General features: G+C 34.9%; 1 protein-coding gene across 8 annotated transcripts; it reads left to right on the top strand.

Moving 5' to 3' along the window:
• Positions 1-14,388, top strand: LOC104595872 (L-ascorbate oxidase homolog). 8 transcript variants are annotated; one of them, XM_088888485.1, is made up of 9 exons: positions 1-332; positions 10,548-10,726; positions 10,875-10,984; positions 11,581-11,851; positions 12,535-12,631; positions 12,792-13,137; positions 13,379-13,744; positions 13,811-13,889; positions 14,015-14,388. In XM_088888485.1, the coding sequence occupies exons 2-9, from the start codon at positions 10,577-10,579 to the stop codon at positions 14,216-14,218; spliced, it is 1,623 nt and encodes a 540-aa protein (XP_088744611.1). In that variant the 5' UTR covers positions 1-332; positions 10,548-10,576; the 3' UTR covers positions 14,219-14,388. The 8 variants fall into 8 exon arrangements, with proteins under 8 accessions (XP_088744611.1, XP_088744609.1, XP_088744612.1 ...); XM_088888483.1 differs by having other exon boundaries at positions 3-332; positions 13,796-13,889; XM_010256815.3 differs by lacking the exon at positions 1-332 and adding an exon at positions 9,598-9,997 and having other exon boundaries at positions 13,796-13,889.
• The last annotated feature ends 1,964 nt before the right edge of the window (positions 14,389-16,352 follow it).

Below are 16,352 nucleotides of genomic sequence, written 5' to 3'. Positions count from 1 at the left end.
GCTCTGGCATCATTCTCAACTTCTGCCATATCATCCATCACCGATGGAAAGAAACAAAGGCCATCTCCATGGAATTTGTTGAACAAAACTGCACCTTCACTGTTCACAATAAGCCCAAAAAAAAAAAAAAAAAATTCCACCAAAATAACTGACATCCAACATCTCCTCCACAATTGATGAAGCATTATCCAAACAAGAAACAAAGTCTGGAGAGAAAAAGGAAAAGGAAAATATAACGGAGAAAAGAGAAAAAACTAGAAAAAGAGGGGAAGAAGACGAGAGGAAAGCTCGCACATAGGCGAGAGGAAAACTCACCCATCACAAGGCAAGAGGTATGGCATACATGATATTATGGTTTTTTTCTTTTTTTAATGTCTTCTGAAGGGCTACACAACGCCCGGGTGGTGTGCAGACAGGATTCATTCTGCCATGACCAGCAAGAAACGTTATCAATCAACTGGTTATTACAAATAATACTTTAATTACTTATTCTCTAGGTCTAGCGTTGCACTTGTACATAAGACAGACCAAATAAGCCCTGTATGGACTCTCCTACTTGGACCCATTACTGGTCCGTCCTTAAATTGAAAGATGAGGCTGAGGCCCCAAGCTCGGATCTAAAGATATATCTAAAAACATTGGGGCTCGACAATATTAGTCACAAAACCCAGTCCTTGCATCGACCTTCCAATCCCAATTCGAAAACGACTAGGGAAACTGACTTCCAACAAAGATTTCAAAAGAAATAAAAAGGGACATGATTTTCACCTCAAATAAAAAATCATGAATTTTATACGGGAGAACTATGCCAATGTTTCGTTTATTTATTCATTTATTTATTTTTGGTGGGGACTGGGGAGGGAGTAGGAATGGCCCATCCCCGTTCCTACTAACAGGGACAAGGTTATCTCCACCCCCATCCCCACGGGAATCCTTATTCCCCATGATTCTTTATAATGCTAACCATATTGTTTTTGTTTTTTATTTTATTTAAAAAAATAAAAATAAAATAATTAACATTTACAATTGTATTAGAAAATATTCAATCATATTTTTAAAAATATTAATATATGGATGTATATTTACATATTTACATATATATTAGTGGAGATCCCACGAAGCGGGGATCAGTACTCCCCGTCCCCGCTAACGGGGATGAAAATTTTCCCATCCCCGTCCCCACAGGGGGAAAATCATCCCCATCCTTGCCTCATTTGGGGAGGATCCTTACGGGAATAAAGGAAATGGGAAAAATTGCCATCCCTAGGAGGGAGGTTTCCAATCTCTAGAAACATAAACATCAAATATGAATTTATGAAAAAAAAAGCATCAAATATAAAGGTCACCAGCTTATTTGTTTAGGCCTACAAAATAGACTGGATTGAATAAGATATATTTGGATCCAAATGTGTTTCTAACATTTGGATTTAAATCAAATTTATCCATTAGATTTGATTTCCGAATCATTTAGGATGTTGAATTTCATTAATAAATTAACCTAAAAAAGATAAAGAAGATATTATATATAATTAATAAAAGGATAAGTTACTTGAACTTCTCCTGTAATTTTATTACAACTACCTTGGCCTCTTCAAAAACCCCATCCACATTTCAGACAATCATATAAATTGTTCCCTTTCATTAATTTGACATTGAGATGTTAACAGAAAAAGATTATGTTATGCTTTTAAACATTAAAAAAAATCAAATTTGTTCCATGGACAAGGATATTGGAATATCCATCAACCAAAAAGGCACGAAAATTTCAATGAAACAAAAAATAAAAATAATTAGAAAAAATCTCTTCAAATAAAACCCCTTCTCTCCTCTCCCTCACTCCAAATCTCTGATTTCTCCTTGCCTTTTAAGAGTTCCCAAACTGCAGAAATTACTGGTCATTCGTGCAGTCATTGGTCATTGGTCATTGTATTTTTGACTATTTTGTCCTTTATTTTTTTTTTCAAATTTTTAAAATATACCTTTATGAAAATACTTTTATGAAAACACTTTTATAAAGATATTTTTTATAAATACAAAAGCACTTAAATTCAACTAGGGATAATTTAACATTAAATATAAAGATAAATATAACATTAAAGAAATGAATTTTATAAAAGTATCTTTGCTTCCTTTGCAAGAGAATTGCTAGTTGATTATCGATTGTCTGCCACTCAATTCAATGATACTCTCCATTACCATAATGTTTCGTAAGCACATAAAACTTGTACAACATAAAAGCTGTTTTGGGTGTTTGTCCCACAAAAGAGGCTGATGATTAGTAGGCCTTCTTATTTGAATTGGAAATGTCTAGAGTGGTGCATCCACAGTTCTCAACTTTCTAAGTCTAAGTTAGACTCAACGTAACTCTAGTTCAGGTGGGGTTTTTTCTCTCTCTCTTTTTTCATGCATGGGATTTGGTTTTAAAAACATGAACTTTATTTAGAATGGCTGGGTGAGTTCTTGGGGTATATTTTCTTCCAACATAAGGTCTTAAATCCAATTTAGAAAAATAAAACATTATAATATATATTAAGTAATATGCATAAATAGGGGTGTCAATTGGACCGAATTTGGTCCAATCCAAATATGAATCCATTGCAAATGGACCAGGTCAAGTCCAATCTGATAAATAATTTGGACCATTTTGAACCAGTCCAATTCAATGTTTGGATCTTCCGATCTGTTCAAATTGGCTTTAGCTTAGATTGGTTTTAATCCAAACTTGGTCCATTGATACATGTATTCTTATCTTCTATCAATGGACTGGATTATTGGTTCAATCTGACCCAAAACCAATATAAATCTATTATGAATGGACCAGGTCCAATCCAATAAATATTTTGTACCATCAAGTCCGGATTGGTCCATTAAGTCTGGATTGATTTTGATTTGGATGGGGTTCAAGTCAAAAAATGGTCCATTGATACCCCTATGCCTAAAGTCTACTAGTGAGTGTTTTGTTCATTAACAAATCCACTTTTTAAATTTCAAGTTTTCTTTTTTAAATTATAATTAAATATTAAAATTGACATATTTATAAGAAGTAAAGTTGATGTACCAGACAAGGTTTTAAAAATCAGACCGGACATAGAACTATTTTGAAAACCGGTTCCCCGGGTCAAATGGTCTGACCATTTGGTTTGAATAAACAATTTTTTTCTAATTTTAAAAATAAAAAAATAATTAAAATAAAAAACAGCTAAAAACCATTGTCCATCAACAATTTAATTGCCCGAGTCAATGGGTCATTAACCAAATCAACAATTTTTGGCCTAAGAGTGATTTTAGGGTGAAACAAAATGAATTGCCTGACTAGTTCTTGGATCAGCCGGTCCAACCACCTGGTATGGTTCGATTTTCAAAACCATAGTATTAGACAGGATTTTAAAATCATTGTGACCTGGACCGTTCGGCTCAAAAACTAGCTAATTAAGGTACCATTTTTGTTTCAGCCCCGAGTCATTATTTTTCCAAAAACTGTTGAATTGATCATGGTCAACCCGTTTGTCCATACAAGGGCCAATTTTCATTTTAATTTTTTTATTTTTTAAATGTCATGCACTGAACCGTTCAAATTCGAGATAGAACCAATAACTTGAAAATTGGTGTCTAAAGCGGTTACCATTTGAGTCGATTTTTAAAACATTGGTGTTAGATAAATTTGCCATAACAAAGCTCCCTCTACAAGCAAAAACTCTTCAAAAGTATAGGAATTCAGTTCCAATGGTACATTGGAAACATTGATAAATAGACTGCAGTCTACTTCAAAAATTTTAAATTACAGCCTCCTCTATATTAGTAGTCCCTTATAAATCGCATCCTAGTCATGAATTTGACATCGATCCACGATTAAGATTCATCCAAACGTGGGGTTCAGATTTCTAGAATAAACTGAACAATAAAAACCTCAAACTTCATTGGCACCATGAAAACATTTCCAATTTAACACGCATATAGGAGATATTCCCCAAGATGTCGGTGGATGCTAGGGTGTCAGGTAATTCCGTGTGGAGAAGAAATCGGGATCTCAAAGGAAATGCGGGCTTCCATTTGCAATGACTCAAATTTACTCCTGACAAAGGGCACCTCACACCGATCTCCCTCTGTGTATTAGGATTTCGTAGCATATTGATACATGGTGAGATGTGACTGTCGTATCGGTGTGAGGAGCGTTTTGTTAGGAGCATATACGATTTCGACTCAACCGATGCGCCACGTGTATAATATCAACTCTCAAGCTTAACGGTGTCTGTGGGCCCTAGCAGATGGAGAGTTGGAGCTACGAGCCTACAACAAACACTTCACGTGCTAGATTCCAGACCCACCCAATACGAGATTAAATCAGCCCCCCAAAAGACTACGCCCCACAACGTTCCACATCACATCCCCGCCGTGTATGATGATGATAATACAAAAAATGATGATGTTATCAGACATTGTCAAGCACAGTCTTGTGGGGACTGATTTGAACTCTCTTAGTACGGGGCTAAACAATCACAATTCCCAAATTGAATTGGGATCACTTACAACATACAGTGCCAACATTGTCTCATCCGGCCATTGCAACCGTATATTGGGAATATCTTCCCATGTCATCACATTTGCACCCCACAAGTATATTTCAATATGCATTGGAAATACACGGTTAGGATGTTTGGATGTGTTGTGGGATACCTGTATAGTGCAGATGTGAATTCTTCTCTCTTGATAGAGTTGTAAATTGGGTCGTGCTGAGCTGGCATGGTATGGTTTGCTAGCGGCCCGTGCAAAGAGTGGGTCATGTTGTGTCGATACATGTGTTAAGCTGGGTCGTGCTTCTCTCCCTAGGGATAAATTGGGGGATCAACCTGGCACGACCCACGGCCCGAGCTCATGTGGACCTGTGCTGAACCGCGGGTTGTAGGTCGTGTTGTGGGTTTGGGTCAAACTTGGCTAGACTATTTTTTTTTGTTAAGTAAAACTAAAATACTTTACTTTCCTTTGGAAATAATTGAACAAATAAAAAAAATAAAAAATTTAACAAAGAAATGAAAAAAAAATACTTAACAAAATGGAATAAAATATAAAAATTATAATACAATTACAAATTGAAAGTTAAAAATTACATTGCTAAAAAATAACAAATATTTTAAATAAAATTGAATAACAAAATTTACAATAATTTTAAAAAATGTACAAAGTTATTGAGTATACAAAAAAATATTGTCTTCGTCATTTTTCTTCAAGTTCCACCTCCATCTCCATCTTGATTTTGATCATCTGCTTCAGGTGAATCATCAGGTGTAGTGTCATGCCCTCTTTTGTCTTGTAATTTGTCCTCGGCATCTAGCCAATCTTTGAAGAAGATGTGCATCTCCAGACTTTTATCATTCGTGCAACTTCTCTTGTCACCCAACACCCTAGTACCTGCACTAAAACAAGACTCTGATGAAATTGTAGGCATCAGAGGGGTTAGTAGATCACGTGCCAGGGCGGCAAGGACTGGATAATTTTTTTCATGTCCACTCCACCAGGCTAAAATATCAAAATTATTCATTCTTTCTGAGTCAAATAAATCACTTAAACTAGAAAAAATTGCTTGTAAATAAAAATTAAGTTCAACAAATGAACTTAATGAAGTTGCAGTAGATTTCTGCCTCCTATTTATTAAAGACCAGACTCTATCTTACGTACTTTTGGAACTAGTTGTTTCAAAAGTGGAAGTTGTACATGTACAAGTTGTACATTTTTTATTCCATGCCATATTAGATTCATATAAATTATACATTTCAAATAATAGACTATTAAATTTTTCTTTTTATTTCCACTTCAATATTCATATTTTCACAAAATGAATCAAGTAAAATATCTATACCATATTTTTAAATCCTAGGATCTAATATTGCAGCTAAACAATAAAGAAGAGAAATGTTCTCCCAAGATTTTTTAAATTTACTTTCCATTATTTTAATAATAATTCCTTAGTTACATCATAAAAATTGTGTAAAAAAACTTATACAAATGTCCATTTCTTAATTTTCATCAAGTATAACATCATGTGGCATTTTTTAATTATAAAAATCATAAAGAATTTATTTATAGGGAGTACATGTTTCTAACATAAAATATGTAAAATTCCATTTATGTTGAACATCTAAAATAAAATGTTTAGATTTTAAACCATAATTATGACAGAGATATTTAAATTCTTGTTTTCTTGCTCCATAAATTTTATTATATAATACAATTTTTAATTTTAGAAATATGATGAGAAATAATATAAAGCATCTTGAATACATAAATTTAATATGTAACATGCACGTCTAATATGAAATAATTTACCATTAAATAAGGTTTTAATTGAAATTTCAAAATATTTATTGATGAATCATTATTGTTGGCATTATCAAAACTAATATAAAAAAAAAATTACTGTCAATTCCATAAGCATGTAAAGTATTTAAAATACTTGTAGCAATAGTTTGGCCAGTATGTGGCCATTCAAGCCTAGTAAAACTTAAAATTATTTTTTGTAAAAGCCGGCTTTCATCAATAAAATGACTAGTAATATAGATATAACTTATATTAATTTTAGAGGTCCAAATATCAGAAGTAATTGCAACTCTATAATTAAAATTTGATAAAATAGAAATTAAATTTTGTTTATATGAATAAAAATTTTCAAAGCATCTGATCTAATAGTATTTCTATAAATTTTTTTAAATTGAAGATTTATAGAATTACATAAAGTTTTTCAAGTTTACCTATCCTCAACTAATAAAAATGGTTGCTTAACATGTATAATATATTTTGCCAATTATTGCCTCATTTTTTTCTTATGAATATTTAAATGTACCAAAACCCCCACTTCCAATTTGTGTTTGGGATTTTTCTTTCTCTTATTCTTCTTATTTCTCATGGGTGAGTAGATGTCTGTCCTAGTGGTCAATACCACCCCTACTACAATATCTAAATTGATTCGGGCCGACCTACATATATTTAAACTTACACATTTTGTTTATAATGTACACACACACACACACACACACATATATATATATATACATGTTATTTTATATTAGATTATATATTTTATATATGAATACTATAACATGACATGTATAATTTATATTATATGTAATATTTTATATTATATAATGTATAAAATAAGTTTATATGCATGTTATGTATTTAATATAAAATATTATAGATATGTAATGTTTTATATATGAAAGACATTGGCCCAAAACCAAGTCCGGAACCCCGGGCCTAAGCTACAGCCCTTACCATAAGTGCAAAGCTCGGCCCGGGCCCAACCAATGATCACCCCTACTTTAAGCCTCCCAATTTGCTAACTTGAAATACTTGAGCAAGCCTTCTTCTTGTTGAAACTTGAAAAAGGTCAAGATTTGAGAATTGGAGACTAGAGAGAGAGAGAGTATTGAGAGTATAAGAGTCTAAAAGAGTATGGGAAAAGAATTATTGAATTGGTGTGGTGAGAATGGTGGAGAATTGAGCTATTAGTAAGAATTTAAAATAATTTAATTATCCAAAACACTCTAAAAACTAGTCATTTTTTAGTTATTGGGAGGGGTATTTTGGTTACTGTAAAGTTATTTATCATTTTACCCAAAATGCCTCCCTAAACTAGCTATTATATAACTATTGGAGGCATTTTCTTTCATTTTTTTCTCTCAGAAAATCAAAATATATAAATACCCCCTATATAACTATTTGTAAATGTTAGGGGGGAGGGAGGTATTTCTATAAAAAACCCCCCAAAAAATTAAAACTAACCGTTGAGGGCCACATTCAGCCTGTTGCAGGCGCGCAGGCGGGGCATCATTTGGCTCTCAACAGCCAAAGTTATCCCCCAATGCAGGATGGAATGTAACTGTGAGGCACGCTCGGTGAAGAGCAGATCGCAGTTCATTTGCAATGTGCGGCTGCAAAGGCAGGTTGGGACTGGGACAATATTAATAGCCTATTGTTTGTAGCAGACCGCTACCTTCACGAATTAGGAAATTGAAGGTCCTGTATTCTGTTTCGAGATCTCCCCGTACTTGCTAGCTGCTGCTGCACCTAAAAACTTCAATGCGCTACAGAACACATGAACATGAGCAATGCAACTTTCAGTAATCGTAGGACGTAGTTTTGCCAAAGGCTAGTAACAACCCCCAGGCTCTGATCTCTGAATTGGATTCACTGAACAACAGAACCACGTGGTGGTCGTCAGGAAGAATTCGGATTTGGGCGATCTGACGGAGGGAAGATGAGATGTGAATCATGCGATACGACCCCCCTAGCTTTTAGGTTTTACCAAACAAAACACCAAATACCCATTTGTTTTTCAATAAGTTTTTTAGTGAATAAATGCATGTACCCGAATAAGTATTTCTTAAGAAATAATTATTTGGGTAAATATATTTACTTGTGATATTTTATTTTACAGGTAAATAATATAATGACTGTTTTAGTCATAAAAATCTATTATTAAAAGCGGTAATTTTATTTTATTTAATTATTGATAACTTTTCTTCTAGATAAGAAATTTAATATCCAATAAAAATAAAATTTTCATAGAACCCACATAAATCTAAAAGAAGAACATAGATATCTTAAGCAATGTTCTCTTAAGAATTGTTTTCCCAATAAATGATATTGTATAAGCATGTTGTTTTCTAGAAAACATCTTCTAAGGTTTTCTATTTGATACCATTGGTGTTGTTATTGTCATATAGGCATTTTTCAATGTCATATTAGCAATAGTAAAAAAAACAAAAAAACACCAAAATAGATGTTTTCTCCCATCACACATTTCCCAATTTCTAATGTGTGGTTTAAAAAAACATTTTTCAAAAAAAAAAAAAGACTAACCAAACATTTTTCATAAAAATGGATTTTTGATGTTGTGTTGATGTAACGTGGTGCCTTTTTCCGAGGAAATGACATTGATGCCAAAAACCTACATGGTGTTTAGAAGTGTGGACATTTTTTGGGATCAATTTTCAAGAAAAAATGCCCATGCTTCTAAGACATGGTTTTCACAAAAAAAAAAAAAAAAACGCTTCTGCCACGTAGGCAGTAAGCAACACTATACTATTTGATAAGATGATTTTCATCACCATTTTTTATGTATGTGCTGACAAATAAACACCATTAGGGGGGAACGATTTTCGAAATGCCCGATTTTTTAATAATCGGCTGAACTAAACAATGACATACATGGGCATTTGTTAAAACACCTATATGAATCCGACGTGGCACCGTTTTTTTGAAAAACGACCACGGTTTCAAACATTTCCTAATTAGTCAATAACAATGGGAACGAAAATCCAAGTTCCCTTCCCAAAATCCAAAAAAATGAACGGTCTCCAAGTTTTTTTTTTTCATTTATTCCTTTGTCCCCTTGGAGAATGGAGGTGGGTCTCACTTTTCAGATGTTGCATGTGAAGCCAATACTCCCATGGGCCATGACCCTTCCATTCAATCCAGATCCAGTCACCGAAAATTACTATCTCCTATCAACCACATTGTTATTAAATTCTTTTTATCTTCTTCACCAATCTCCATCCTGCATTGAAAAGCTCTTCCTCCTCCGATACATTCATCTATTATATATATATATAATCCTTCTATTCAACCAAAAGCTCTTCACCGTAAGCATAAAACATAACATCTCGCATTTGCGATGTTGTGATCCATAATGACGACGCGGAAGCGCGTGATGACTGATGACCCATGTGTGAGGGCTCAGTGTAAGAATAAAAAAACACTAATTAATTATTATCTATTCAAAACTCTCAGTAAAGAGTAAAGGCTAAAGACTAGAATCCCATGCAAGTTGTTGTTGTTGATTGTGAAGTTTTTCCCGCTTTTTTCCCTACTTAAGCAAAAAGCAAGCATAGCCCACTGCTTCACTTCATTGGACTCTGCAATTGTGAAGGAGCAGTCTTTTTCTCATTTTATTTCCCTTACTCTGTCAACCGACGAGGTTTATTATCCAATTCCAGATCAGGTGAACGATTTTTTCTTGTTTAGTTTACTCCATTTTAATGTTCCATTGATTAGTGTCTCTGATTTTATGCAAGCTTCGACTGTCAGTGTTGCATCTTTTGCATTTCAAGTTTTTCGTTTTCGATTTTCAGTCGGTGGGGACCTCCAAACATCCTGTTCCGAAACTCAGATCCTGGAAATTTCCAATTTTCCTTAAAGTTCTTCCTTAGAAAATAATGATGAAGCATTCTTTATGTCTTGCAAAATGATACCTTAAAACTTTTTCTTCAAGCAAATTTTGATGGCTCTGTATTGCTCCTTGATGCTTCTGTGCTGGACACAACTAATCTCGGATCTCCATGGCTTTGAACGTCTATATTAGTGTTTTAGCTTTGTTGTGGTTGTGACTGTGGGAGATCCTGCTTAATCCATCAAGCACATTACATCTTCTTTTCTTAAGCATGTATTTATGTTCCATTCTTTCTGCTTAGGCTCTAGATCTAATAAGTTTTTTTTTTTTATTTATTTACTAATGTCTTGTTTATGACTTCCTTTTTTGTTGCACAAATTAGATCAACTCGGAGACAATTTTCCTGATAAAATGACGGCAGAAGTTGCAATTTTACTGCATTTGGTCCTTGGAGTTCTCGCTTGTTTAAGTGTTCCTCTGGTCAAAGCAGAGGACCCTTACAAATATTATACATGGACTGTAACCTATGGAAAAATTTCTCCTCTTGGTGTCCCTCAACAGGTTGAGTTTCCAGTCTCTGTGATAGTATATATTTTATCATCAGTTCACTTTATAAGATTTGATTGGTCTTACTGGGCAACTAGATGGAATAGGTTTTGTGTCTAATCTCATAATTCATTGTCATTTTTTTTTTTTTTTGGTTTTGAAGGTTATTCTTATCAATGGCCAATTTCCTGGTCCTAGACTTGACGTTGTGACCAATGACAACATTGTTCTTAACCTCATTAACAAGCTGGACCAGCCTTTTCTCTTGACATGGTTGGTCTTTTCTTTTCTTTATTTACTTCACCATGTTGTCTCTTAGTTTGTTCACTTATCTGTGCCTTAAATTGCATATTCTTATTGCCTTTTCTGGCCATATTTCCTATTTGGTTGATAATCCTCTGTAAAACCCTGTAAGAATTATCTAATTTTTTTTTCAAAAAAGATATTTGCTTTCATATTTTTTCTTCTCTTTCGGTTATTTTCTACTTGTCAGAATTCTCACTCTTTCGTAGTTATTTGTTTAACTGTGAAATTGGATTCCCTGCCAATGCACACACTACCTTCATCATTTGGTTCAATATCTTTGTTCCCTTTTCTATTTTCGGTTCAGATTACAGAAAACAAAAATATAACAGTTTGGTTCATTTTTCTATTTTAATATTCAGAGAGGTCTATTATCAATGTCCAATTTTCTAAAATCAGTGGCCTCTGTGTTCCACTTTAACCTATTAAGAGTCTCTTGTGCAAATTAAAGTGCCATCCTGGGTTATTATGTTCCTTTCCTGGTTATAAAATTTCACAATTAAAGGTAGCCTTAAATTTCACAATGACCAACTTGCATCTATCAATTCATGGCTTCTCGTTACCAGGAATGGCATTAAACAAAGGAAGAACTCATGGCAAGATGGAGTACTGGGAACCAATTGCCCAATTCTACCAAATTCAAACTACACATACAAGTTTCAAACAAAGGATCAGATTGGAAGCTTCACCTACTTTCCATCCACTTCGCTGCACAAAGCCGCTGGTGGGTATGGAGGTCTGAATGTGTATCAGAGACCAGGGATACCAATCCCATTTCCTAAACCTGATGGTGATTTCACACTACTGATTGGTGATTGGTACAAAACCAACCACAAGGTAAATAACTTATGCATTTTCACCTTGACGGCTTGACCAGGTTTCCATATTCCCCTCCAACATCTGTGCATAATATTTCTAGCAAAAGTTTATTCATTTGGGCATTTTAGATTTTAGAATCCATTAGTAGTTTTCATCTTCCTGTTCTAAAATTAAGGCCTATTTCTCAACGTATGGCAGCAACTATTTTCAGTTAGTTCTACTAGATCCCTTGTATTGCACTATGGAGACATTTGCAGTGAAAGTTTCTAACAGCTTGTCCAATCAATCAGGACCAGGGTCCAAACCAGACAACGCCTTCTTGTGAAACTGTCAAGTTGATTAACTGTTAAAGTTTTCTGGATCAAATCTCCACTCTTTGTTTCAAAATCCTCCATTAGTCAACCAGTTTCATTTGGTGAACCAGCCCTACTAACGCTGTTGACCCTTAGGTTATGTTTGGTTTGAAGGAAAAGGTAGGGAAACATATATAAAGTTTGTAAAGATTTCCCTATCTTTCCTTTCCTTTCCCTACTTTTTTCCTTCAAGCCAAACACAGCCTTAGATCTTATGGTGACTGATACAAAATTAAAGCTAGAGACCTATCCCCACTTTTAACACAGGAAAAACAGGTCTTTGTAATATATCCAGTGACTGCAAATTTTCATGGTATTTGACTTCTTTCTTCTTTCTGATTATTGCAGACTTTACAACAATATTTGGATTCCGGGAAACCTCTTCCTTTCCCTGACGGTCTTCTAATAAATGGCCAGGCGCATACTTCTTTTAGTGGAGATCAAGGTAACTTTCATCACTAAATTAAAAAATTTTTAATGGGGCTTTAAATGGTAGGTTCTGCACATCCATTTTGTGATGAGTAAGTGCTTAATTTCTAACACAACCTCAAACCAAGTTCATCTATACGTATTTGATCTACTTTTTTATGATTTTTTTTTTCTAGGTAAAACCTACATGTTCAGAATCTCAAATGTGGGCTTGTCATCCTCAATCAACTTTAGGATCCAGGGCCATACACTTAAGCTGGTCGAAGTTGAAGGTTCCCACACCATTCAGATTATCTATGATTCTCTGGATGTACATGTGGGCCAATCTGTGGCTGTCCTTGTCACACTAAATCAATCTCCCAAAGATTACTATATTGTTGCATCCACACGATTCACAAGTACTGTTCTCACAACAACTGCAGTGCTACACTATACCAATTCTCACACCCCAGTTTCTGGTCAATTGCCTTCTGGTCCTTCTTATCAAATAGATTGGTCAATGCAGCAGGCCAGAACCTTCAGGTATATTAGTTTTGAGGACTTGACCGAGGCATTTGTTGAAATTGGTCAATAATTGCCACTGACATGTTAAATTGCATTTTATTGAAACAAATTATACTCAACAATTGGAGTCTTGCATAGACCAGACCTTCAAATGCTAATGCTCAGATTTATATAATACACTGAGGTCTCTGGTTATCCTATTAAAATTTAAAATTCCTTATGAATGAAGAATCTGATTATCCTACTTTTTGTTTCAAAGATGGAACTTGACAGCAAGCGCGGCTAGGCCCAATCCTCAAGGTTCATTCCATTATGGGCAGATAAAACCATCAAGGACAATTGTCTTGGCCAACTCAGCCCCACAGATAAATGGGAAGCAACGCTATGCTGTTAATAGGGTCTCTTACATTAACTCAGATACCCCGCTCAAACTTGCCGATTATTTCAATATCCCTGGGGTCTTTAGTCTGAATTCCATTCAAACAGCGCCTAGTGGAGGTCCTGCATTACTTGCTACAGCTGTTATGCCAGCTTCTCTCCATGAGTTTATTGAAGTTGTCTTCCAAAATAATGAGAACACCATCCAATCTTGGCACCTAGATGGTTATGATTTCTGGGTTGTTGGGTAAGGCTTTAATCTCTTTCTGTGTATTTTTTTTATCAGTACCGATTGTAGGTATGGTGAATGCAGATATGGTCACGGGCAGTGGACACCGGCCAGTAGGAATGGCTATAATCTAATTGATACACTCACTAGACATACTGCTCAGGTAACTGAAACCAGAACAAGCAGAGAGTTTTCAGTGGTTGACTTGCAATTTATATGCTAGACTTATGTTACTTAAAAAGTTTTAGAATGATTTCTATTTGTTTAATGCAATGTATGGTCTTGCAGGTGTATCCAAATTCATGGACCACCATTTGGGTCTCCTTGGACAACCAAGGTATGTGGAATTTGCGGTCTGCAATATGGGAGAGGCAGTATTTGGGGCAGCAATTCTATCTCAGGGTCTGGAACCAAGACAAAACCCCAGCCAATGAATATGACATTCCACCAAATGCCCTCCTCTGTGGCAAAGCTAAGGGACAACGTGCTTAGGATAATTGACGATTTGTGCAATCTTCTATATTTATGTAACCTTTTAATTTTCAGTCATAAGGGTATGACTGCTAGGAGAAGAGAAAAAATGTAGTGCAAGGAAAGCATTTTGAAATGTAAACCTGAGTCCAAATTTCTTACAGGAGCAGTAAGTCATATTTCAAACTTCACTATTGCTTCATTTGCACTTCTCTTAAATTAGATTAGTTGCTGTCGGGGGACTAAATGATCTTGTTGGTTACTTTCATCCATTAGTTGTAGGAATTAAGACAGCAACAATAATGGATTACCCTGCACCAATCATGTTCAGCTCTCTCCCTCATTCACCAAGTGGTTGGGATATGTGCACTCCCATCTGTTTTCTTGAAAACAGTTGCATTCTAAAATTCGGGGTTTATCTCCTGATATTGTTTGCACTGGTGCAAAAGCACGAGAGTGCAATGAATTGAATACAAAATCTGACATTTTTTTGTTCTAAATCTAAATTATACTTCGTTTTGTTTGGTTGCATTGTAAAGGAAGTGAAATAAAACATAAAGCAAAGTAAAACCCAGAGAAAAATCCAATCAGAATTTACACTTTGTTATTTGTACTCCCACGCAATTACTTCTGCCTTGAATTCAATTTAGACGGAAAGCCTAATTTCACCAATCCAGTAATGTCAAAGGGTAGAAATAATTATGTTCAGAGAATGTTGTTGATAATTGAGTCGATTAGAGAAGAGCCATCCCAGGAATGCTATTCAATTTGTTTGAGTCCCAGGCTTTTTGACTGTTTTCAGAGTTTCACCAAGCAAAGTAGCAAACCATCTGATTGAACCGTCTTCTTGGACCAGTCAATCAACTATTTATGATCGTACGGCCATTATCGAATGAGACATTATAACTAGAACTTCATTGGTGTTTGGGATGCACCATAAAATGCCCATTCTACTGGTTTTGGAACCATGTATCCAGCAGTGAAACACAAACACAAATGCAACCATGAACCAAACACATCCTAAGTGTTTCAAGATCAAGTCTACCCTAACCCGACCCATTGACATCAGTAAGTGTTTTCCATGAATGATTTGCTTTTGGGATGTACAGAATGTTCCTTATTTTTCCACCTTGTAATGCTTTTTAATGTGTGTAGGAAGACCAGAGAAGCATTTTTAAATATTTATACTACTATAATTGTGTCCTAAACTTTGTATCAGTCATATGAAGTAATAATTGGTTGAATGATCATCTCATGTTCCCAATTGTTTTCCCTTTTCTTTAAGAAGCTGTCTGGTGCCCCGTTCCACATCCCATAAATAGTTTAATTATAAGGAATCGATGTTGTGTTTTCATTGTCAAGAAGTTATAACACCGCAATAATTAGGACGGTGTTTGGTATCGTGGTGTTCAGGCCACGTCCAAAATAGGGAGTCGTTTTGGGCCATTGGCACGAAACATCAAGTATCATATTTTAATTTATATTATTTGTTCCGTGGAGACACCCCAGATTCATAGAACGGTATTTCTTCAAATGGCTCCACATGTACAAAATGTGGTGTTTCCATTTCAACTTTTCAAGTTTAATGTAAGTGTTGATATGGCAACGTTCCAACCTTAAATGGGGATGGTACTGAACAATGCACCTGCTATGAGTTCATCGTTACTTAGGGTTGTGTTTGGCACCATTTGCTGTTTATTCATGAAATATTAGGGGCTGATCAATAGAAATTTGAATTTCATTTGCACTAGCATAAATGCATGAGAGTTTAAATAGGCTGAAGCAATATTCTGATTTAATCCTCATTTTATAGAAGAAAAATCAAAACAACATGGAAGCGTTGCAAAATTTGCAATGCAAATGAAACAAAAATTGCAAATTTTGTATCATGCAAGAGTACAAATCGTAATAACAAAACAAACCGATGTGAATCAAATCACATGCAAAGTTTGTATTGCATCAGTTTTGCACTGCAAGGTGCAAGCAAACACCAAACAGGGCCTAAATATTCGTGGTTTATCACGTGACGAGAAAGGCAAGGAGAAATTGAAGATAGATATATTTACAAAATAAAACCAGCTCCACTTCTCCCATTAAACATCCTTTTCCCTGCTACGTCATCTTCTCTTTCCTTCATCTTCCACTCTCTCTTTCT

Source organism: Nelumbo nucifera, chromosome 5 (assembly GCF_055504915.1).
Source record: "Nelumbo nucifera cultivar China Antique chromosome 5, China Antique-T2T, whole genome shotgun sequence".
In the NCBI taxonomy this organism is placed as follows: domain Eukaryota; kingdom Viridiplantae; phylum Streptophyta; class Magnoliopsida; order Proteales; family Nelumbonaceae; genus Nelumbo; species Nelumbo nucifera.
The sequence above is the reverse complement of the archived record's forward strand: the minus strand, read 5'-3'. Positions and strand labels throughout refer to the sequence as shown.